This window comes from Aquarana catesbeiana, linkage group LG08 (assembly GCF_042186555.1).
Source record: "Aquarana catesbeiana isolate 2022-GZ linkage group LG08, ASM4218655v1, whole genome shotgun sequence".
Lineage (NCBI taxonomy): Eukaryota > Metazoa > Chordata > Amphibia > Anura > Ranidae > Aquarana > Aquarana catesbeiana.
In genome coordinates this window covers 274,282,383-274,305,200 of record NC_133331.1, presented here as the reverse complement: position 1 = coordinate 274,305,200, position 22,818 = coordinate 274,282,383, and the positions used below count along the sequence as shown (strand labels likewise).

Genomic DNA, 22,818 nt, shown 5'->3' with positions numbered 1-22,818 from the left:
CCCTCCCCCCCGTGTCACCACCATGCCTGCACCCCCCTCCCCCCCGTGTCACCACCATGCCTGCACCCCCTCCGGCCTAGTCACCACCATGCCTGCACCCCCTCCGGCCTAGTCACCACCATGCTTGCACCCCCCAAATCACCACCATGCCTCCACCCTTCCCCAAGTCAGCCTGTAACACCCCAAGTCACCATGCCTCCACCCACACACCTCTCCCCCCTTGTCACCACTCTTGAGGAGATGTAGCTAGACTGCAGCCAGCACTCCGATGGGGACACCTGACGCAAGAGGCACGACGCAAGAGGCACTCCGCTGGGGACACCTGACGCAAGAGGCACTCCGCTGGGGACATACAATAAGTCCGCGCAGTGGATGTGGGTACATATGGAATATAGAACGGCTGCCTCTACAGGTACAATTCCACCTGGGTGGAGTGTACCAGAATATGTATAGAAAACAAGTGTAGATGTGGCGCTGTTCTAGTGGAGTAAATATTTGACGGAAAAAACGCTGTTTAATACCTTGTGTAGTCTCCCAAGACTAGGTATGAAAGCTGGGTAGTTTAAATTATATATACTATAAATTAGTGGCAAGTGCCTCAAACCTTGTGTGTACACATATATCACAATGTGGTGCTACGGATTTATGGTGTCCATTAGCAATAGGACTAATTCAAGCAAAAAATGAGTGGATGAATAAAAAAAAATTAAAAATAAAAGAACCCACGTGTGTTGCAGCCTCTGTCACCCAGTTTGCGGTGAATTTTGGATTGTGTTACAGCCTCTGGTGGCTGCTTGGCAGTGTAGTTTCAATAGCCCTAGAATGTGTTTCAATGTGTATGGTTAACCAAAAGGTGGCATGGGTTACACTCTGTGAATGTTAGTCAAAAATATTATATGCCATTTTGCAAATATAAATAATGGAATCACATTAAATCTATGCCCAATATTATATCACATACAATTGCATTAATAAATTTTAGGAAAATATGGTTGTGGCTAGAGGGTACATTTAGATACAGCACCTCATCCCAAAAAAGTTATTAATTAGCTAGGGGATGTAGGGACAAGGGATTATTACGGTGCTTAGGTCAGATATGCAAAGAGGGAAAAGAAGATTTAAAATGGCAAAACAACAAGCTTTATTTATTGATAATAATACAAACATGAGAAAAACATTCAAATCGTTTACACTTAAAATCAACTAATATAATGCGTGCGACCAAAAGGTATAATCAAGTAGGCCGGATGGAGATGGCCATCGAAATGTGGGCTCGGTTTCCTACATGTTTCGCCAAGACATTGGCTTCCTCAGGGAACAAGAGCTCAAATTGGGTATATAGAAGTCTGTATATAGGGATACAGAAAGCAAATATAAACAAAAATATTTAACAATACAAAGTATAGTCTGCAACTAAGTAATGAATTAACGTGGCTGGACTATCATGCAGAGAGGTGGCCACCAGGATTCCGGCAACGCAGACGTACCTGAAAACCCGACACCCAGGGGGGGCACGAAAAAGTGTCACCACAGGGGGAAGGGGCAAACCGCGCCGTGTATTGTGCCTGCAGGGGGCACGCAGTAAACCTGGCAAAGGAATGTATTGAAGATAGGTGAGTGGATGTTAAATATCACTTGAACGTTACGTTTAAAGGAGTGCTAGAAATGATGCATTTGTACATCAATTGAGAAAAGCAGAAAAACTATTTTTAAAAGGAAAAAAGACTCACACTATTAATTAAAAACGGTAGATTGCAGAGGGCAGGAGGTGCCTGTAGGTGAGTACACACACACACACACACACACACACAGCAAGACCGTTAACAGGGTTGACAACCGATTGGTAAGTAACCTGTATGGAGAGATACGTTTAAAGGTGGGCCAAATGGTCATCATAAAGAGGGGAAGAAGAAATCGCACTAAAGATAGACTTACTTAATGGAGTACACTGTAACGTAGATGGCTAGTTGGGATATTTACAAGGTCAAATATATAAAGCAGAGTCTTTTTTGAAAGAGCAATAAATGCAATGTGTCCTGCAGAGGAATAAATAAAAAAAAGGGGCTGTAGTAGAAAGGCAGAGACTAAGTGAGACTAGTTAAAAAGCCAGAAAATGATTTACCTGATGAGACATATAGCTAGAAGTATAACTCATAGAAGGTCAATGATGAAAGTTGCCAAAACAACAAAATATATATATAGATGGTGTCTCCAAGATGGTAGCTCCTAAAGGGAATAATTGAGGACTTCAGTAAAAGGTAAACTTGAAGAGGTAATCTTAGTGCTGTGAGAATACCAATTTACCTGGTTGCTGTGTGTGGGGGTCATACACAGGCACGTCCCTCGTCCAGCATGTGGACTGGGGGACTGGCCGGTTACTAAAGTACCCCCCACACCTGATCAGATGATGATCAGGTGTGCGGACGCACAACGAAGGGCGTCCGCGCGTGCGCAGACCGCGGTGCCTCGGAACTGCAAGTTTCGGCATGCGCCGCGCGCATGCTCAGACCCGACGGTCCGCCCCGAGGTGAATGGGAGGATGGAACGCCGAGGAATGGGAGGTACCAGGGCGTCGTCACCACCCATCAGCCGATGGAATGGGGGGGGCGGCCCAAGAGTTTGAGCAACGCGCGGACCCCCGAGGCAGATAAATGATCTGCCCCTGGCGTCCATACAGGCACGAACAGCGCTGGGAAAACACCTCCCGAGAGGGGGGCACAACCGCGTACCCCACAAGGGTACCGAGTGGCCCGGGAAACGAGGCGATCCGGAGATGGAGCCCACCTCAGTGCAGGATAAAGTGTGGGCAGAGACACAGGATAGGGGGACTAAACCCCCATTCAACCAACAGTCCACAAGGGTCTATGGGGACAGCGGGCATATATACCTGTGCGTCGGCCCACAATGTCCAGCCACAAAGTGTATAACAATCATAGAGAACCACAGGGGCCTGGTAACACAGGAAAAACCTATAATAAAAACTGTGTGACGATAACTGGAAAAATAATAATGAAACATAAAAAAAATTTATGTTTCATTATTATTTTTCCAGTTATCGTCACCCAGTTTTTATTATAGGTTTTTCCTGTGTTACCAGGCCCCTGTGGTTCTCTATGATTGTTATACACTTTGTGGCTGGACATTGTGGGCCGACGCACAGGTATATATGCCCGCTGTCCCCATAGACCCTTGTGGACTGTTGGTTGAATGGGGGTTTAGTCCCCCTATCCTGTGTCTCTGCCCACACTTTATCCTGCACTGAGGTGGGCTCCATCTCCGGATCGCCTCGTTTCCCGGGCCACTCGGTACCCTTGTGGGGTACGCGGTTGTGCCCCCCTCTCGGGAGGTGTTTTCCCAGCGCTGTTCGTGCCTGTATGGACGCCAGGGGCAGATCATTTATCTGCCTCGGGGGTCCGCGCGTTGCTCAAACTCTTGGGCCGCCCCCCCCATTCCATCGGCTGATGGGTGGTGACGACGCCCTGGTACCTCCCATTCCTCGGCGTTCCATCCTCCCATTCACCTCGGGGCGGACCGTCGGGTCTGAGCATGCGCGCGGCGCATGCCGGAACTTGCAGTTCCGAGGCACCGCGGTCTGCGCACGCGCGGACGCCCTTCGTTGTGCGTCCGCACACCTGATCATCATCTGATCAGGTGTGGGGGGTACTTTAGTAACCGGCCAGTCCCCCAGTCCACATGCTGGACGAGGGACGTGCCTGTGTATGACCCCCACACACAGCAACCAGGTAAATTGGTATTCTCACAGCACTAAGATTACCTCTTCAAGTTTACCTTTTACTGAAGTCCTCAATTATTCCCTTTAGGAGCTACCATCTTGGAGACACCATCTATATATATATTTTGTTGTTTTGGCAACTTTCATCATTGACCTTCTATGAGTTATACTTCTAGCTATATGTCTCATCAGGTAAATCATTTTCTGGCTTTTTAACTAGTCTCACTTAGTCTCTGCCTTTCTACTACAGCCCCTTTTTTTTATTTATTCCTCTGCAGGACACATTGCATTTATTGCTCTTTCAAAAAAGACTCTGCTTTATATATTTGACCTTGTAAATATCCCAACTAGCCATCTACGTTACAGTGTACTCCATTAAGTAAGTCTATCTTTAGTGCGATTTCTTCTTCCCCTCTTTATGATGACCATTTGGCCCACCTTTAAACGTATCTCTCCATACAGGTTACTTACCAATCGGTTGTCAACCCTGTTAACGGTCTTGCTGTGTGTGTGTGTGTGTGTGTGTGTGTGTACTCACCTACAGGCACCTCCTGCCCTCTGCAATCTACCGTTTTTAATTAATAGTGTGAGTCTTTTTTCCTTTTAAAAATAGTTTTTCTGCTTTTCTCAATTGATGTACAAATGCATCATTTCTAGCACTCCTTTAAACGTAACGTTCAAGTGATATTTAACATCCACTCACCTATCTTCAATACATTCCTTTGCCAGGTTTACTGCGTGCCCCCTGCAGGCACAATACACGGCGCGGTTTGCCCCTTCCCCCTGTGGTGACACTTTTTCGTGCCCCCCCTGGGTGTCGGGTTTTCAGGTACGTCTGCGTTGCCGGAATCCTGGTGGCCACCTCTCTGCATGATAGTCCAGCCACGTTAATTCATTACTTAGTTGCAGACTATACTTTGTATTGTTAAATATTTTTGTTTATATTTGCTTTCTGTATCCCTATATACAGACTTCTATATACCCAATTTGAGCTCTTGTTCCCTGAGGAAGCCAATGTCTTGGCGAAACATGTAGGAAACTGAGCCCACATTTCGATGGCCATCTCCATCCGGCCTACTTGATTATACCTTTTGGTCGCACGCATTATATTAGTTGATTTTAAGTGTAAACGATTTGAATGTTTTTCTCATGTTTGTATTATTATCAATAAATAAAGCTTGTTGTTTTGCCATTTTAAATCTTCTTTTCCCTCTTTGCATATCTGACCTAAGCACCGTAATAATCCCTTGTCCCTACATCCCCTAGCTAATTAATAAATTTTAGTAAAGTGCAAGAAGTGCTTCGTGATCTAAATATGTGTGCTAGTTTAGCAGCTATTAATTAACAAAGTGACTAGTGCTCAAAAGATTCAGGGGGCAATTGGGGGAGGAAGTTGGTAGGTACAGAGGGTGGTTCCTTCTGCTTCTCACTTCAGTAAACCAGACAGGAAAGCATGCTGGAAAGAGGCAGAGTGTGAACACAGAAAGTAAAGTCGCTAGACAACATTTAAAGCACGGACCAGAGCCATCCAGGGTTGCTACACAGTGGCACATACTGTGACTGCGTAATACCCCTGCAGGGGTGAGGCTATCCGGTGAGTGCAAGCACATTAGGAGCACGATTAAGAAGCACTATCACCAAGCCAGCACATGGATAAGAAGATCTTTAAATAATATGGTCTCTCAATAAGGACTCACTCTTTCTGAGCACAAGTCACTTTGCCATATAAGAAGATTTTTAAAAACAAAATTGTTTTTCCAGCAAGTACTGGTTTTTCTTTTGGAGCACAAGTCACTTTGTTAATTAATAGCTGCTAAACTAGCACACATATTTAGATCACGAAGCACTTCTTGCACTTTACTAAAATGTTTTAATGCAACTGTATGTGATATAATATTGGGCATAGATTTAATGTGATTCCATTATTTATATTTGCAAAATAGCATATAATATTTGTGACTAACATTCACGGAGTGTAACCCACACCACCTTTGGTTAACAATACACATTGAAACACATTCTAGGGCTATTGAAACTACACTGCCAAGCAGCCGCCAGAGGCTGTAAATCCAAAATTCACCGCAAACTGGTTGACAGAGGCTGCAACACACGTGGGTTCTTTTATTTTTATTTTTTTGAATTAGTTCTATTGCTAATGGACACCATAAATCCGTAGCACCATATTGTGATATATGTGTACACACACAAGGTTTGAGGCACTTGCCACTAATTTATAGTATATATAAATTTAAACTACTCAGCTTTCATACCTAGTCTGGGAGACTACACAAGGTATAAAACGGCAGTTTTTCCGTCAAATATATACTCCACTAGAACAGCGCCAAATCTACACTTGTTTTCTATACATACTGCCCTGGGGGCACCTGATGCAAGGACGGACTCTGCGGGGGGGCACCTGATGCAAGGACGGACTCTGCGGGGGGGCACCTGATGCAAGGACGGACTCTGCGGGGGGGCACCTGATGCAAGGACGGACTCTGCGGGGGGGCACCTGATGGCATCTGGTGGCAGGTGACACGCTCAGGGGTCCCACCGATTCTGCATTATGGTGAGTTGAAAGATTTCATTCTATATTACAATGTAATAATAGAAATAATGCGCTTCAATCATCCTGACACCATAACAACCATGGTGCCGAGATGATTGAAGCTCTAACACCAGGTGTTTGGAGTATGTTTACCGGCTGATAAACTCTGGAATACACTTTGCTATTGTGGTGTAGGATCTGGGTCTGCTGTCCCTCCATCCCTCTCCCCCCCTTTCACTCATTCATCTCAGACTCTAACCACACCCCTTTTTGAGCCACACCCACTATTTCACGTAAACCACACCCATTTTTGGTATGGCGCCCCACATTTTCTTTTCCCTGTGCCACGCCTACAAATGCATGCCCGCCCCCTAATTATAGTGTGACTCCGCCTACAGCCAAAAAAGCGTCCCGGAAATTTTTTTTACAATGTTGGCAACTATGTTGTTGTCACCTTGTGATCTGACTAGTAGCACACCTCCTGTATTAGATTTCTTCCACTCTGGATAAAGGAGCACAGAGAGACACCTTGTTACGCATTTTACGCAGTTACAGCAACAGTTTTCTTCATTTTGGGATAAAGGTTTTACATAAATAAAAGCTGATCATTGCAAGCACCCTTGGTAGTGGTAAATTGTTTGTCTCAGCCCTGTAAAGCCTAGTACACACAGGCCGAATGTTGGGAGTGTTCTGGTGGGGATGGGGGTTGAGTATGAGAACACAATAATACAGCAGGGGAGATCGCTGTATTAACATTGGAGGATTGTTAGTCATCTGCAGGACAGCTTGTGCTGTTGAAAAACAGACTTAAAGTGGAGTTCCACCCACTTTTACAACTCTTCAGCATCCCTCACTAAACTGTGCACTGTAAACGAATTGGATATTTTTTCGTTTTTTTTTCTCAGCACCTACTGTATATCTGCTGTATTCATTTTTCACTTCCTCCTACCTGGCCGTGGCCCATCGCATCATTTCCTGTTTGCAATGTCTTCTGGGAAGGGGCAGCAACATCCTCTGACACTGCCGTTGCTATGGAAACCTGACCTGAAACCTATTACACTGCTTGTGCTGCACTGAGCATGTGCGAGATCTGCAAGGATGAGATCCAGGAAGAAATACAGTCTGGCTTCAGATGCCACACTTAAGATGGCCACGGCCTGCTGTCAGTTTATAAAATAACAAACTACTGCTATAAACTAACAAAATAGACCTTAGTTTACAGACTAACTTTACTAGAATACATTAAGCTTGTGTATCATAGGGGTATTTTTATTTAAAAAGTATAATTTCAGCCAGAACACCACGTGAAAATAAAAGGAAAGATACTGTAACTAAGGCAGCCATCACATGTAAGAATTGTTAAGCTACAATACAATAAAATGTGTGCATTTATGTTTAATACCGATTTCATATTTAGACAATCATTAGCAATGTTTGGACAATTAACCCTATATCAGAGAATGCTTACTGAGCCGGTTAGCATATCATACAAGAGAATCCCCAGACTCCACCAATCTACTGCTCGGTTGTGTCCTTTGTGTGCCAGGATTTCAGGTGCCCTAGAATTAAAAAAGGTAAAGGATTAGGGTATACTTAATTCATGAGTACATCTTCTATCAATTAAACAAACTTATCTTATGAAAAGGTGGATGCTCTTGAATGTGGGCCACAGACAATATACTGTTGAGGTGGGACATATCTTGTATAATCTAACTGCAAATCTCTGCACAGATTGAGGTACAAAGATGCATTAAGGGGGAATATGCATTTGGCTGTCATAAGAATCAGTTTTTTCTAATATAACAGCAGTTTGTAGGCCAAGGTTAAACCACAAACAGATATCATAAAAAAAAAAAAAAAAAAAATTTTCAGAGATGGAGTCCCCACGTCCTGCCTTGTTGCTAGAACTTTGCTGCCATTACTGCTCATCTTGTGGTCTCCTCCTTCACAGCAGTGCTTGGTGCAGATTTACTGCAACAGGGAAGAGGGAGTTTCGCATGCACAGGGATTTTAATCAGAGACAGCTCACTGCTGTGATAGAGGGGTATGTAATGTGCCTTGTGTCTGCAAACCTTTGCCGACAAGCTATCACTTCTTACAGCTTTAACTACATTGAAATGTCCAAAACACACAGCAACCAAAATTGCATTTCCAACTTTCAGAAAAAGAGGACTACTCTGCATTGCCCCTGGCAAGAAGATTTTTCCTTTAAATCTCCGGTGTGTAGCAGGTAACAAAAATGGGAATATGACTGGTTGAGGTTGGTTACTGCTCTGTGTACACTTCTCTGTGGCTTACCGAATAAGCCTTCAGGAATTCCCTTTTCTCAATTCTAGTGCAACAAATGCTGTCAAATACATACATATATTCCACAGTTCCACAGAATGTGTGTGTCACACTGTCTCCATGAATGGACTCCTTGCACATTCCAAAGTCGGTGAGCTTAATGTGACCTAAAGAAAAAACACAAATACTTAGCTAGAATAAAAATGGAATCAGTGCTAAAGAAGGTGTCAGGGTTGTATGCTAATGACCAATCCCTCCTCAATTTCCCTAAATAGGAGCATTCATGCAACAAAGGGGAGAAATTGGTCAAGAAGACACCATGAGAGAGTTGCATTATACAATTATTTATGTTTACTAAAATCTAAAGATGTATACCCACCAAACATAGTAATCAGTATGGGGTGGCTGTTTCTTTTAATAGGTCTACATAAAGCAAATAAAAAAAAAAAAAAAAAAAAAAAATTCTCAGGCATACCATGTACACTAAGCATAACATTTTCTGGCTTCAGGTCCCTGTAGATAATCCCCAAAGAATGCAGGTGTCCAAGAGCCAAAGTAATCTCTGCTAAGTAGAAGCTGCAAAACAAGCAAAAAATAAATACCTAAAGTGATCGTATTTTTTAAATAACATACATAATATACTTATCTGCTCTGTGAAATGGATTTTGCACAGAGTGGCCTGATCCTCCACTTCTCATGTGTCCTGCTGGTGCTCCTCCCACCATAGCAAGCTGCTTGCTACGGGAGCACTCATGCGGGCTCAATCACGCTGCACGCTGTGTGTGTCCATTAACAGACACAGTGTGGCTCAGCCCCACCCCTACTCCCACCTCACAGGCTGTGATCGACAGCAGAAGAAGCCAATGGCACCCACTGCTGCTTCCTCCATGGCCAGTGAGGAAAGAAGGAGCGGAGAGAGAGCCGCTGCTCTCGAGCACAGCGATGGATCGAGATCAGGCTCAGCTAAGTATTTAGAGGGGCTAAAAACAGAACATTTTTTTTTACCTTAATGCAGAAAATATATTAAAGGTAAAAAAACCTTCTACCTTTAGAATCACTTTAAAATTATTAATTTTTGTACTTGCCTCAAATTCTTCATCTTTAAGTCCATTGAGGGACATAAGAATTCAGAAACTGTTATACAACCATTCACAGGAGGCAGAGAAACTGTAAAGTCATAACCCAGCCCCTGTATAGCCTTTCCTCTACTCAGCATGCCTCAGTTTAGTGAGCAATACACAGGGCCAGCAAATAAATACAAAAACAAAAAGAAGGGGTGGGACTGGTGTCCCTCAGTTGACTGAAGAAAAAAAAAAAAAAAAAAAAAGATTTTACAGTAACTACAAAAATCTTATTTCATCCTATTGTTCATTAGGAGACACATGAGCTCAGAAACAGTTGGGGCACCCAAAAGCAAACAAAATGAGGGATGAGCAACAGCAAGTGACAGACCCAACTTATTAGGAACCATCTAGAACACAGACATACCTACAGAGCCAACATCCAGAAGCTGAAGCAGATGAGGTGAACCCTCGCAAGACAGGATCTGCCAGGACCAGAGAGAAATCCTAGAGCAGCGATGGCGAACCTTGGCACCCCAGATGTTTTGGAACTACATTTCCCATGATGCTCAACTACACTGCAGAGTGCATGAGCATCATGAGAAATGTAGTTCCAAAACATCTGGGGTGCCAAAGTTAGCCATCACTATTCTAGAGGATCAACCTGGTGCCCTAGACCAGGATAGAGATGTTACAACCAAGTGGAATGACACTGTAGAACACTGAGCCTTAGAAAGTGCAAGGCTGTGGGAACAAATCAGCAATCCACCAGAACAGGCGGAACGCCATAAAAAAACAGGAACTTGACCAAAAATAAGCCGCGTGGTTAACAACAAAAATCACTGGGATAAGTCTTAAAAGAATGGGACGAAAACAGGTCCACTACATTTTCCCAAAACACTCCAACGTTAAATCCAGGGGTTTTCTTCAACAATGCTTCAATCCTCAATGCCTCTTTGGGGTGCAGCCCTCCTCAGACTGGGAAATCTTCAATAAACTGCAAAAACACAGGAGGGCGCAAACACATTGCTCATTACCATAGACATATTTATTGAATGCACCAAGACAAAATGGATACTCACAAGCAGATAAAAAACAGCAAGCATAAAACTGGTGCAATTCAGCCCAGGTGTAACCCGCCCTGGGAACAAACGATTGGATGGCTGACACATTTTGGGGGGGGGGGGCCCCTTCCTCAGAGCTAAAGTTCTGAGCTACTGCCCATGGTTTTCCCCATTCCAGCATCTGTGAGCTTCTTACACCAACAGGCAGGCGGAAGTGACATTCAAAACCATCTGCCAACCTGTTAGGGAGGAAGGGAGTCTTTCTAAAACCAAAAAAAAAAATAAATAAATAAAAAATGGCTGCTTGCACAAACATGAGGACTATGCTAGCCAAACCAGCTGCTTCTGCACAGACTGAGGAGGGGAAAAAAAGGCAAATCAACTGGACATACCTGAAAGTGAACGTAAAAAAAAAAAAAAAAAAAAAAAAAAAAAAAAAAAAAAAAAAAAAAAAAAAAAAAAAAAAAAAAAAAATTTTCGGGTTTAATGTCATAATGTAGAATAAGATTTCCTATCATTTGAGCCCAGTCTTGCCACACAGAGTTAATCCAGCTCTGAGAAATTCTCTTTTATTGTTCAGCGAGATAAAACGTGACAAAGAGAAAAAAACTTTGTCAAATCCTCCCCCTTGCTGTGAGTGACAGGTGATTTACATATCTCATGCACTAGCCTAAAGACACCCCCACTCCTTTCTTCAGCAGCTCTGCAAGGATTGGCTGTTCCACACCTCAGCATGATTTGGCATGCTGAAGTCATGTGGTTACTTTCCTGTCTTTTCACTGGATGTTAGAGATCATAGCAGAAGTTCAGTGTAAGAAATACACAGGAGAAATGCACAGTGGTGTAGTGAATAGCACTCTCGCCTAGCAGTAAGAAGGGTCGCTGGTTCAAATCCCAACCACGACACTGCCTGCCTGGAGTTTGCATGTTCTCCCTGTGCCTGCGTGGGTTTCCTCCGGGTACTCCGGTTTCCTCCCACACTCCAAAGACATGCTGGTAGGTTAATTGGCTTCTGTCCAAACTTGGCCCTAGTATATGAATGTTAGGGACCGTGGGCTCCTTGAGGGTAGGGACCGATGTGAGTGTGCGATATATGTGTGGAGCGCTGCGTAAAAAAAATTTAAAAAAAAATTGACACAGCGCTATATGGGTACCTTAAATAAAAAAAATAGGGATAATTGTAGACATGCACCCACACTCGCTCAGGTTGAACTCGATGCACTGGTGTCTTTATTCAACCTTACTAACTATGTAACTAGATTGACAAGGGGAGTGTAGAGATGGGCGGGGAGTCTACTGACATCACGACTCCACCCACCGAGCTCCAGACAACAGACCCACCCACAGAATATGCAGTTTTTCGGGTCTAATAACAGACAGAGGGGAGACATTTGACAGGTAAAGATACATGCAGGAGGCATGTATATCCTTATAGATAACCCCTATGGCAGTAGTTTAGAAAGGATGAGATTGGGTTTACATCCACTTGAAAGATGGGTGTAAGTGCCCACCATTCCTAGTGCCACATATGATATCAATCTGGCAACAAAAAGCCACTAAGGCCCCTTTCACACAGGACGGATCCGTTATGACAGACTCTGCTTGCTAAGCGGAGAACGCTCTGCTGATCCCCAGGCAGATGACAGGTCCGTCTCCATTCACTGTGCAGAGTCCGACCTGTCAAGAGTCCCCCTCCCCTCTATGGGGGGGATTGGATGAAAACGGACAGCCTGTGAACTGAAATCAGTGGGGAAGCCGCTAGACCCACAAAGAAACAAAAAAGGAGAATAGTTGCCTTTCCAACTAGGAAAAATGAACATTTTAGGGAAAACTCTACCTCTTATAAAAAGTATTTTGCTCACCCTTTACTTAAAGCATTCAGATTGATGGACCTGGAAAACTCCTTGAACCTGGTGGGGTCCTGTGCATACTAACAAAGTAGCCTGTATGCTTTGTTTTGCCTATATTAGGTGAGCAAAACCATTCTCTCTCATGTGCTATCCTGGAGGAGGATTAGGGAAAATTCAAATTAGATTTTTTGCAGAGGTGGAAAAAAAAAACCTGAGGCATGATGGGCACAGGAGGGGTTATACAGAGGCTGGCTTATGTCACAACCTCCTTTAGGCAGCGGTATAACCCAACTGTTTCTGAATACTGTGCACCTCATCAGGTGATAGAGAAAATAAACCTTGATAAGTTTAGCCATATAACAAAATGACTCATTACGCACACTATCTATGCTAATTGATATACATACCAGGCTGTATCTTCCATAAAAATCCTCTCTCGTTCCAACTGCGAGAACAGTTCTCCACCTGCAGTAAGAGCCAAAAGTACTCATTATGATTAGCCAATCTTCTGACATACAACCTATGCTAGCTGCACTAAAAGTCTTAACATTCCAGTGTACAGTATAAAGCGGCTACATGGCTAGTCAGACTGTGCAATCCCATTTTTAATACACAGGACACCAGTCACTTAGTAGACAGCAGAAATCTGTATAGTATGTACAGTCTTTGTTCTCCAAAAAAAATAGATATTCCTGTAGGCAATTTAGTACACCTAAACTCAAAAAAAAAAAAAAAAAAAAAAAAAAAAGTAATATTGCAATAAACCAGTCCTCAGATGTGGCAGCTGCATTATTTTATTTTCACCTGGTAACCCTGCCAGGAACACACTTCCTGTCCTAGGGTGACAACGCTCACTCTCTGTACAGCAGTTAGCCCCTGTTCACACCCGTGGGACTGACAGGTCTAAATCACATGACAAGCCGCCCCCAATTGTCAGCAAAGGAACTGTTCAAATCAATTTTGCGGTGCCGCACCAATTAGAAATAAAGTAGTTCCTTCACTACTTTTGGTGATTTCAGGTGCGACTTGCATAGATATCTGTGCATGAAGTCGCACTGACATGTGGCTTTAAAATTGTGCGATTTCCAGTGAAGTCACACGATTTCAAAGTTGGATTGGGTGTGAACCAGGGCTTATGGAGGAATGACATTAGGAAAAGCCAAACTATAGAACAAAAGAAGAAGGAGGAGGGAGGAGGAATTTGACAGGTACCTGCTCCCACTTCCATTCAGCCTAGGCGACTGGAAGCAGAAGCTCTCCCTCCTGAAGTCTTCTGGGACATAGGACAGAAGACTTAAGAAGACTTCGGAGACCAGTCACAGAGCGCAGCGCCTCTCGCGCAGTGGGCACCCGACTGTGAATCCGCAAGCCGTCAGTCGGGTGCCCATAGTAGAGATGTCAGTGCCGCCGAGGGAGGACATGGGAATACCACAGCGCGGTGAGTGCACCGTCGGACAGGTAAGTGGCTGTTTATTAAAAGTACGCAGCTACACTTTTTGTAGCTGCGGCTTTTAATAAACATAAATAGGACTGGAACTCAGCTTTATTAAAGCATTTGCTGCACTCTTTAAGATATTCTGTGCCAGGTTCAAAATGCACTGCCATCAGTTTTGGTAGCTTCACCAAAACAGAAAGGTTGTTTTTAAAGTTACAGTTTTACAAAGTGCTGCTATCACTGCGCCAAATTAAAAAATAAATTACCTCCAGTTCATAGAGAACTAAACTGGGAGATAATGAAGACCAACTGTAAAGCTGACATACAGAGACAGGCAGAGAGCCCATCTATGTACACTGTAGCAGGCTGCATCTTTGCTGCCACTTCCCCCTTCCTGTCACTGTTTATTAGGCTGGTTCACACCATAAAAACACTCGAGATCCGTTCCGGAAGCAGTTTTAATGCATTCCAGATGCTTTTTTTCCCCCACTGTACAGGGGTCCGGTGCATTTTTTGATGCCGTACAGTGCAGGAAAAAAAATGCAGCATGTTCTACTTTTTTTCTGGAGCTGGAAAACCATACAACCTGCTTTCCATGCAGGAAAAAAAAAAAAAAAAACACAAAAAAACAAAAACAAAAAAAAAACCAAACAAACACGCACTGGACTGCATGTGGTGTGAACTGGCCCTTAAAAGCAGAATTTAACCCTCCTATCCTTTATAGCCAAGGAAGCCGCCAACTTCAATTATATTTGGTCTGCAGTTGCAAAAGGAAGCTGGATCACAGAAAAAAAAAAAAAAAAGGAAGGAGTTTGGAGATTTGGAAGAGGATGAGAGCAATTGAAGGTACTTCAGTGAGTTAAAGCAGTATTAAACCCAAAAGCAAAACATTTATGATATTTGCAGTTTACCAGGTCTTATTTGTGACGGTGGTATCAGTTTTCTTTAGACTTTTTCCTTTACTTTACCTGCCCAGATAGCAAGCAATTGTGCTCAAAGTTTGAAAATGACTTGCTAAGCTATTGCTAGACATGTCAGGCTTCACCAGGTTGTTGCACAATTGCAGCAAGTCTTCATTGTATGACTCCAGATCAACTTTCTTTGCAAACATTCTGCAAGTCTGCTGCAAGTTCTGGTTATGTTATGTTGTACAATAGTCATCCCACCACAGGGGTCACTGTGGCTGAATTTTCATGCTTTAGACTTGCAGAGCTCTTTCTGTAGACTCATCACTGCAACTTTGCTCTTGCTAAAGACACAAATTGGAAAAGTGTCAACTAGAACTTGTGCTTCAAGTGCTCTGCAAGCGTACAACTTACCAGTGAAAGTGTGCAGCAAATTAACAGATTTACAGATCAACACTGCCACAAATTTGTAGCAAGTTATCCTTGCTATATGGGTGGTGATTTGGCAAGCAAGTCTGTTTTTCAACAGAGCAAGTTCTCCTGAAGATGTAGCAGTTTGGGACACACCATTTACAACTGACAGGGGGTGCCGACAATGATTAGCTTTTATGTAAAACCTTTACCCCAAAAAGAAAAAAAAAAAAAGTTGTTGCTGCAACTGCAGTGTGAGCTGGAGTTTGGCTTCAACTTGTTAGTATATTTAAATCTGCTAGCACAAGTTATACTCCACTCCCCCCCGACTGACAATGTTGCTTTCCAAAAGGTGCCCCTGTGCTCCTTCAGAGTGGGGCATTCTAATACAGGAGGGGTGTTACTAGCTAGATGACCAGGTGAAAACAGAGGGGGGAAAAGGCATAAAAATAAATAAATAATGCAGCCACCACATCTAATGATTGGTAAGCTGCAATATATTACATTTTTGGTTTTGTACTGCTTTAAGAATACATACTTGAATAGAATATAAAAAAGGAGAGAAAGCAAGAGGGAAAAAAAAAAAAAAAAAAAAAAAAAAAAAAAAAAAAGGGAAATTACCACTGAGACACTCCAGAATGAGATAGAGTTTTCCATGAGTTTGAAATGCATACATGAGATCCACTATAAAGGGATGCCTAACAGATTCCAGCACATTGCGCTCTGCTGTTGCATGCTCGGTGTCTTTAGCTTCACAAATCAGCTTGGCCTGTGTAAAAAAAAAAAAAAAAAAAAAAAAAAAAGAAGAAGAAAAGGAAGGAAACTTGAATACTTGGAAGCAAATATTTATATACTGAACAAGCTAGGAGGGGCTCATAACGTATGGATATCTCACTTTGTGCTTTGCTATATACAGCAGGGTTACCCAACACTTCAGACCTCATTAATAAAATGCAGCTAGCAACAATATGTCACAGATTTCTCTCTGCTTACAACAGTAAGACCTTCATGACCACGTGGTTGACATGTGACGTCTCTACATTATATGTTTTAATTCCCCATGAACATGGTAATACAGCTTTAAGATTCCATTTAGAGAGGCATAGCGGCTAGGCTAGTGACCTCCTAGATTTTGTTGATTGAAGGGGTAAAATTCCAGTTGATACACAATTTCTTTTTGGATGGACAATACCATCTCCAAGGATGTAGTATCACAGGAAGAACTTGACAAACTACTAGGAGGTTGGGCAGCTATATGGTAGAAGAGTGCCAAAAATAAACATGCAAATTACACATTAGGAGGGTGTGGAGACCAAGAACTGAGTAATCAGCGTTCTTTGATTGCTCAGTTCTCAGTCTTTGAGGCATCCACCTAGGTGAGGATGTACAGTGGATATAAAAAGTCTACACACTCCTGTTAAAATGTCAGGTTTCTGTGATGTAAACAATAAAAAAATTAGACAAAGAAATAATTTCAGAACTTTTTCCACCTTTAATGTGACCTATAAACTGTACAACTTCGTAAAAAAAAAAAAAAAAAAAAAAAAACACCCACACACCTGAAATTTTATTTTTTTTCTTATATATAAAAAAACTAAAATAATGTGGTTGCAAAAGTGTGCACACCCTCTTATAAGGGGGGATGTAGCTGTGTTCAGAATTAAACAATCACATTCAAACTTATGTTAAATAGGAGTCAGTACACACCTGCCATCATTTAACCACTTCTGGACCGCCGCACGCCGATGTATGTCCAAACTTTGAAGGGGGAGATCATTGTTATGGCAGCAGCTAGCTGCCATAACCCCGGTATCCCCATTTTCACTTTCTGATAAAAGTGGCCCCTGCGGCGGATTCTCCGCGAGATCACTTATCGGTGGCGGGAGAGGGCCCCCCTCCCGCCGTGATCCGTTGCCCTCCGCCGCTTATCGGAGCCGGCGGTAGTGGCAGAGGCGATCGCGTCCGTCTCCCTCCTGTGCCTGGAGACGAGTGAGGCCAAGATGGTGCCCACTCGTCTCCATGACACTGCTGGGCGGAAGCGACGTCAAAACGTCACTTGCGCCCACGCCTCTTAAAAAGGCATGTTTTTTTCAATGTCATCTTTTTTAAATGACTTTTTTTTTAAATGGCATTCTAGTGTAAATATGAGATCTGAGGTCTTTTTGACCCCAGATCTCATATTTAAGAGGTCCGGTCATGCTTTTTTCTATTACAAGGGATGTTTACATTTCTTGTAATAGGAATAAAAGTGACACCAAAAAAAAAAAAAAAAAAAAGTGTAAAAATAAATTTTTTTTAAAAAAAAAAAAAAAACCCGTCCCAACGAGCTCACGCGCAGAAGCGAACGCATACACGAGTAGCACCCGCATATGAAAACAGTGGTCAAACCACACATGTGAGGCATTGCCTTGACTGGTAGAGCAAGAGCAATAATTCTAGCCCCAGACCTCCTCTGTAATGCAAAACATGCAACCTGTAGAATTTTTTTTAAACATCGCCTATGGAGATCTTTGAGGGTAAAAGTTTAACGCCATTCCACGGGCGCAATTTTGAAGCGTGACATGTTGGGTATCAATTTACTTGGCGTAACATTATATTTCACAATATAAAAAAAAATTGGGCTAACTTCACTGTTGTCTTATTTTTTTTAATTCAAAAAAGTGAATTTTTTCCAAAAAAAGTGCGCTTATAAAACCGCTTGCGCAAATACGGTGCAAAAAAAAAAAAAAAAAAAGTATTGCAACGACCATCATTTTATTCTCTAGGGTGTTAGAAAAAAAAAAAAAAACATATATAATGTTTGGGTGTTCTTTCTAGCAAAAAAAAAAAAAAAAAAAAAAAAAAAAAAAAAAGGTTTTAAACATGTAAACACCTAAAATCCAAAACGAGTCTGGTCCTTAAAGTGGAGTTCCACCCACTTTTACAACTCTTCAGCAACCCTCACTAAACTGTGCACTGTAAACGAATTGGATGTTTTTTAATTTTTTTCTCAGCACCTACTGTATATCTGCTGTATTCATTTTTCACTTCCTCCTCCCTGGCCCATCGCATCATTTCCTGTTTGCAATGCCTTCTGGGAAGGGGTGGCAACTTCCTCTGACACTGCCATTGCTATGGAAACCTGACCTGAAACCTATTACACTGCTTGTGCTGCACTGAGCATGTGCGAGATCTGCAAGGATGAGATCCAGGAAGAAATACAGTCTGGCTTCAGATGCCCACACTTAAGATGGCCACGGCCTGCTGTAAGTTTATAAAATAACAAACTACTGCTATAAACTAACAAAACAGACCTTAGTTACAGATTAACTTTACTAGAATACATTAAGCTTGTGTATTATAGGGATATTTTTTTTTACAAAGTATAATTTTGGCCGGAACAACACTTTAAGTCGTTAAAGTGCCTCTGATAACCCCAAATAAAAGTTCAGCTGTTCTAGTAGGCATTCTAGTTCCTGACATTTTCTTAGTCGTATCCTACAGCAAAAGGAATATCTGGAAAGTACTGGCTGTGTGGTACATGTGACAACAATCTCCCGGGGTAGAGTGGCAAGACGGAAGACTTTTCTTAAGAAAAACATCCAAGCCCGGCTAAATTTTGCAAACACACATCTGAAGTCTCCCAAAAGCATGTGGGAAAACCTTAGACTTAGCGGTGACAGTATTTCTAGAAGTCTTTCAGGACAGCACAGCTCCACCCAACTTCCCACTGTAAATAATATCTTTTATGGCAGCCCCCTTCCCCCGTGGCCTCAGTCGTAAATGAGAAACCCCCAGCCATGCTGAAAAGCACAATCTTAAAACAAAACAAAATATACACATATAATATAAAAGTGCAAGTCATATTGGAAACCACTAGGGAGGGCAATAGCTGCTGTCCTGAAAGACTTCTAGAAATACCATCACCGGTAAGTCTAACTAAGGTTTTCTCAAATTGTCTTTCAGGACAGCACCTGGAGAGGATAAGCGAGAAACTTACTCTAGGGTGGGACCACCACCTGTAGGACCTTCTGGCTAAAGACCTGCTCTGAGGCTGACAGTAGATCTACTCTATAATGCCAGATGAACGTAGTGAAACTTGTCCACGTTGCGCTTTACAGATTTTGTCGGGAGAGGCACTGGGCCCTCTCAGCCCTAGATGTTGCCACTGCCCTCGTTAAGTGGGCTCAGATACCCTCTGGCGGTATCTGCCCCGAGACTTTGTAGGCTTCCTCGAAGGCTGTTCTGATCCATCTTCCTATTGAGCTCTTGGAAGCACGCTGTCCCTTACGTGTCCCTGAGAACAGCACAAAAAGGGAATAGGACTTCCCAAATTGTTTGGTCAATTCCAGATAATGAATTAGGCATCTCTTCACATCCAGCGTATGGAACTTTCGCTTTAGAATTGGCTGGGGATGTGCAGACTGTTGGTAGAATCACCTTCTGAGAACGATGAAAGGCGGAGGAGACTTTAGGAAGAAAGCCTGGGTCCACCTTCAGGATTATCCGATCTGGAAAGACTGTTGGGAAAGGTTCTATTATGCAAAAAGCTTGCAGAGGTTACTGCTACTACTAAGGCCATTTTCAGAGTCCAATTTTTTAATGTTGCCTCCTCTAGAGGTACGAAAGGATTCCTCCGTTAACCCCCGCAGGACCACTGACAAGTCCCAACTTGGAATTTTTTTTTTTTTTTTTTTTTTTTTTTTAATAGGTGCTGGTCTTGACCTAGCCATTGCTTTACAGAACCTAACAACTAATGTATCTCTTGATAACTGTACTTCCAAAAAAAAAAAATAAATAAAAAATAAAAAACTGATAATGCAGCCACCTGTGTCTTCAAGGTGCTAACCGCCAACCCCTTCTCAATTCCATCATGAAGAAATTCCAGGATGGAAATGGTCTCCTGCGGCAAATACCTTTGTCCCGCACCAGCAGTTGTAGCATTTTCAAACCTTGAAATAAATATCTTGTGACTTTTTTCCTGCCGTTTAACAGCATAGAAACCAATTTGTCCGACAGACCCCTTTTTTTAGGATCTGCTCCTCAGAAACCAGGCTGCTAACTTAGACCTGGTCTAAGCTGCTCCTTTAAACCAGCTTACGTCTGGATGTCAGATGGGTCCCTGGCTTAGAAGATCATCCCGTAGGGGTAACATCCAATGGAGTTCCGGCGCTAGGTTCAGGAGTGTTGAGAACCAAATCCTCTTGGCCAATAGGGAGCCACCAGTATTAGATTTGTGGACTCTTACTGAAATTTTTTGAGGGCTAGCGGTATTAACGGGAAGGGGGGGAGCATAGCACAAATGGAAGTCCCACGGCTTAGCCAGAACATCCAAACCTTATGCCTGATCCCCTCTGCTCAGGGAAAAGCAAGTTGGGAGTTTTGCCTTTAGGACCCTCAGTTTCTTTTCTGCCCAGCTTAAGATCTCCCAAGCCAAGGACAGGAGAACCCTGCTCCTGGTACTTCCCTGCTTTGCTACGTAGGGGACTGCCGTGGCATTGTCGCACAAGACCTGAACGCGTTGACCCCTGATCTCTTCCTGAAACCAGAGAAGACCCATCCAAATTGCTTTCAGCTCCCTCCAATTGGATGATCTTTTTGCATCTGAACTTGTCCCCTGGGCAAAACGATCTTCCAGATGAGCCCCCCTCCCCCAGGAGCTTGCATCTGTCGTGATTGTTTTTGAGGCAGGAAATATCCAAAAGTAGGCCCTCGCTTAGGTTTAACTGGTTCCTCCACCACCAGAACTTTAGCCTCACTTGCGCCAGAATCACGAACCTCTTTTCCAAGGGTTCTTCGTGCCTCCAATTTTGGAGAATCACTTGCTGCAGATCCCTTGAGTGAAGACAGGCCCATTGAACAGCCAGAATGGAGGATGTTAGAAGACCCAAAGTCGACATTGCTGACTGCACTGTTACTGGCGAGTTTGTCTGGATCCGTTTTATTGTCCCCATGATCTTTTCCCTTTTCCTCTTCTGGCAAGAAGTTCCTTTGTTGGACAGAGTCGATGCTGTACCCCAAAAATGTCATCACTTCAGAAGGGACCAAGTTTGACTTCTCGTTCAGGATCCAACCTAGGTCTTGCAAGTGGTATTTTGTGCTGTTCAGATTTGACAGCAGATGATCTGTTGAGCTGGCGAATAGAAGCAGATCGTTCCAGGTATGGAACTATCATGATTCCCTGGATCCTCAGAGGCGCCAAGGCTTCCACCATGACCTTAGTGAAGATTCTCGGAGCCGAGGATAGACCAAAAGGCAGGGCTCTGAACTGCAGATGGGCTATCCTGCCCTCTGAGCCGATTGCCAGATGCAAGAATTTCTGGGATTCTACCGCTATTGGAATGTGCGGGTAAGCATCCCTGAGGTCAATTGAAGCCATAAACCCCCCCCCCCCCCCGTAGGTAGTTTCCTTACGGAGTAGATCGCATCCATACGGAACCTTCTGCAACAAATGGACCGTTTCAGGAGTTTCAGGTTCAAAACAAAACAAAATTTTCCCGAGGGTTTTTTTTATTAGAAAAATGTGAGAATAAAACCCTAGACCTTCCTCCTCCTGAGGTACTGGAATAATTACTCCCTGATGCCTCAGCTCTTCTAAAAGGGATATCAGGGCTAGGGACTTGTCCTGTGCTCTGGGGATCTGAGTCACAAAGAAGCGGTTTGGAGGTCTCTCCGAAAACTTCAGCCCGTAACCCTGGGAGATGACATTCAGGACAAACAGACTGGAGGTTACTGCCCGCCACTGAGGGAGGAAGGCTAGAAGTCTCCCTCCCACAGCAGGACCACCGTCACTGGCTTTTAGCTGGCTGTTCGGGACATCTGAACAGAGCAGCAGCCCTACCTTTTCCCCTCTGTGTACCCACAGGGCTTCTTATATACTGTTTCCTTGGGGGCCTGGGTTTGCTGAAGAGGATGAAAATTCTTTGATTAAAGGCGTCTTCTTTGCCAGAAAAGCCTTTTTCTTGTCTGCGGTACTAAAATGGCCTCTAAGTCAGGGCCAAAAAGGTAGATCCCCATTAAAGGGGAGACCACAGAGCTTCATTTTAGAAGCGGAGTCTCCAGACCAAGTTTTTAACCAGAGCGCCCTTTGCGCTGAATTTACCAGGGCTGAAGGCCTAGCCGACATTCTGATCGATTCCACTGAAGCAGCCGCTAAATATCCCACAGCCTTCGACAGTACTGGGATGATATCCAACAGATCCTCTCGGGAGGTACCTCCCTCGATGTGCTGTTTCAACTGTTCTAGCCAATGCTCCAAGTTTCTGGCAACCACGGTTGAAGCCATGCCCGGTTTTAATATTTGCCATAGACGAGTCCCATGTTTGTTTGTTTGTTTTTTTTTTTTTTTTTAAGGAAACGGGCACGTTTATCCATGGCATCCTTTAGGATGCCCATGTCCTCAAATGTCAAGTAAGTATTGCAAGAAATCTGGGAAAATGCTGCATCTAACTTCAGCCTTTTGTTTCATACATGCGATACGTCTTCCTCAAAAGGAAAGCTAAGCTTAAGAGATTGAGAAAAACTGAGCCCTTTCTGGTTCCTTCCA

At 43.3% G+C, this 22,818-nt stretch overlaps 1 protein-coding gene across 1 annotated transcript in view; it reads right to left on the bottom strand.

The window, feature by feature from the left end:
- The window catches only part of RPS6KB2 (ribosomal protein S6 kinase B2), a gene marked incomplete at its 5' end in the record, with an annotated part of 74,069 nt that overhangs the window by 39,163 nt on the left and 12,088 nt on the right, over positions 1 to 22,818 (bottom strand). Inside the window, 5 exon segments of the mRNA XM_073597290.1 lie at positions 7,750 to 7,840; positions 8,644 to 8,734; positions 9,043 to 9,143; positions 12,950 to 13,007; positions 15,915 to 16,062. Coding sequence (XP_073453391.1) covers positions 7,750 to 7,840; positions 8,644 to 8,734; positions 9,043 to 9,143; positions 12,950 to 13,007; positions 15,915 to 16,062 — 489 coding nt within the window.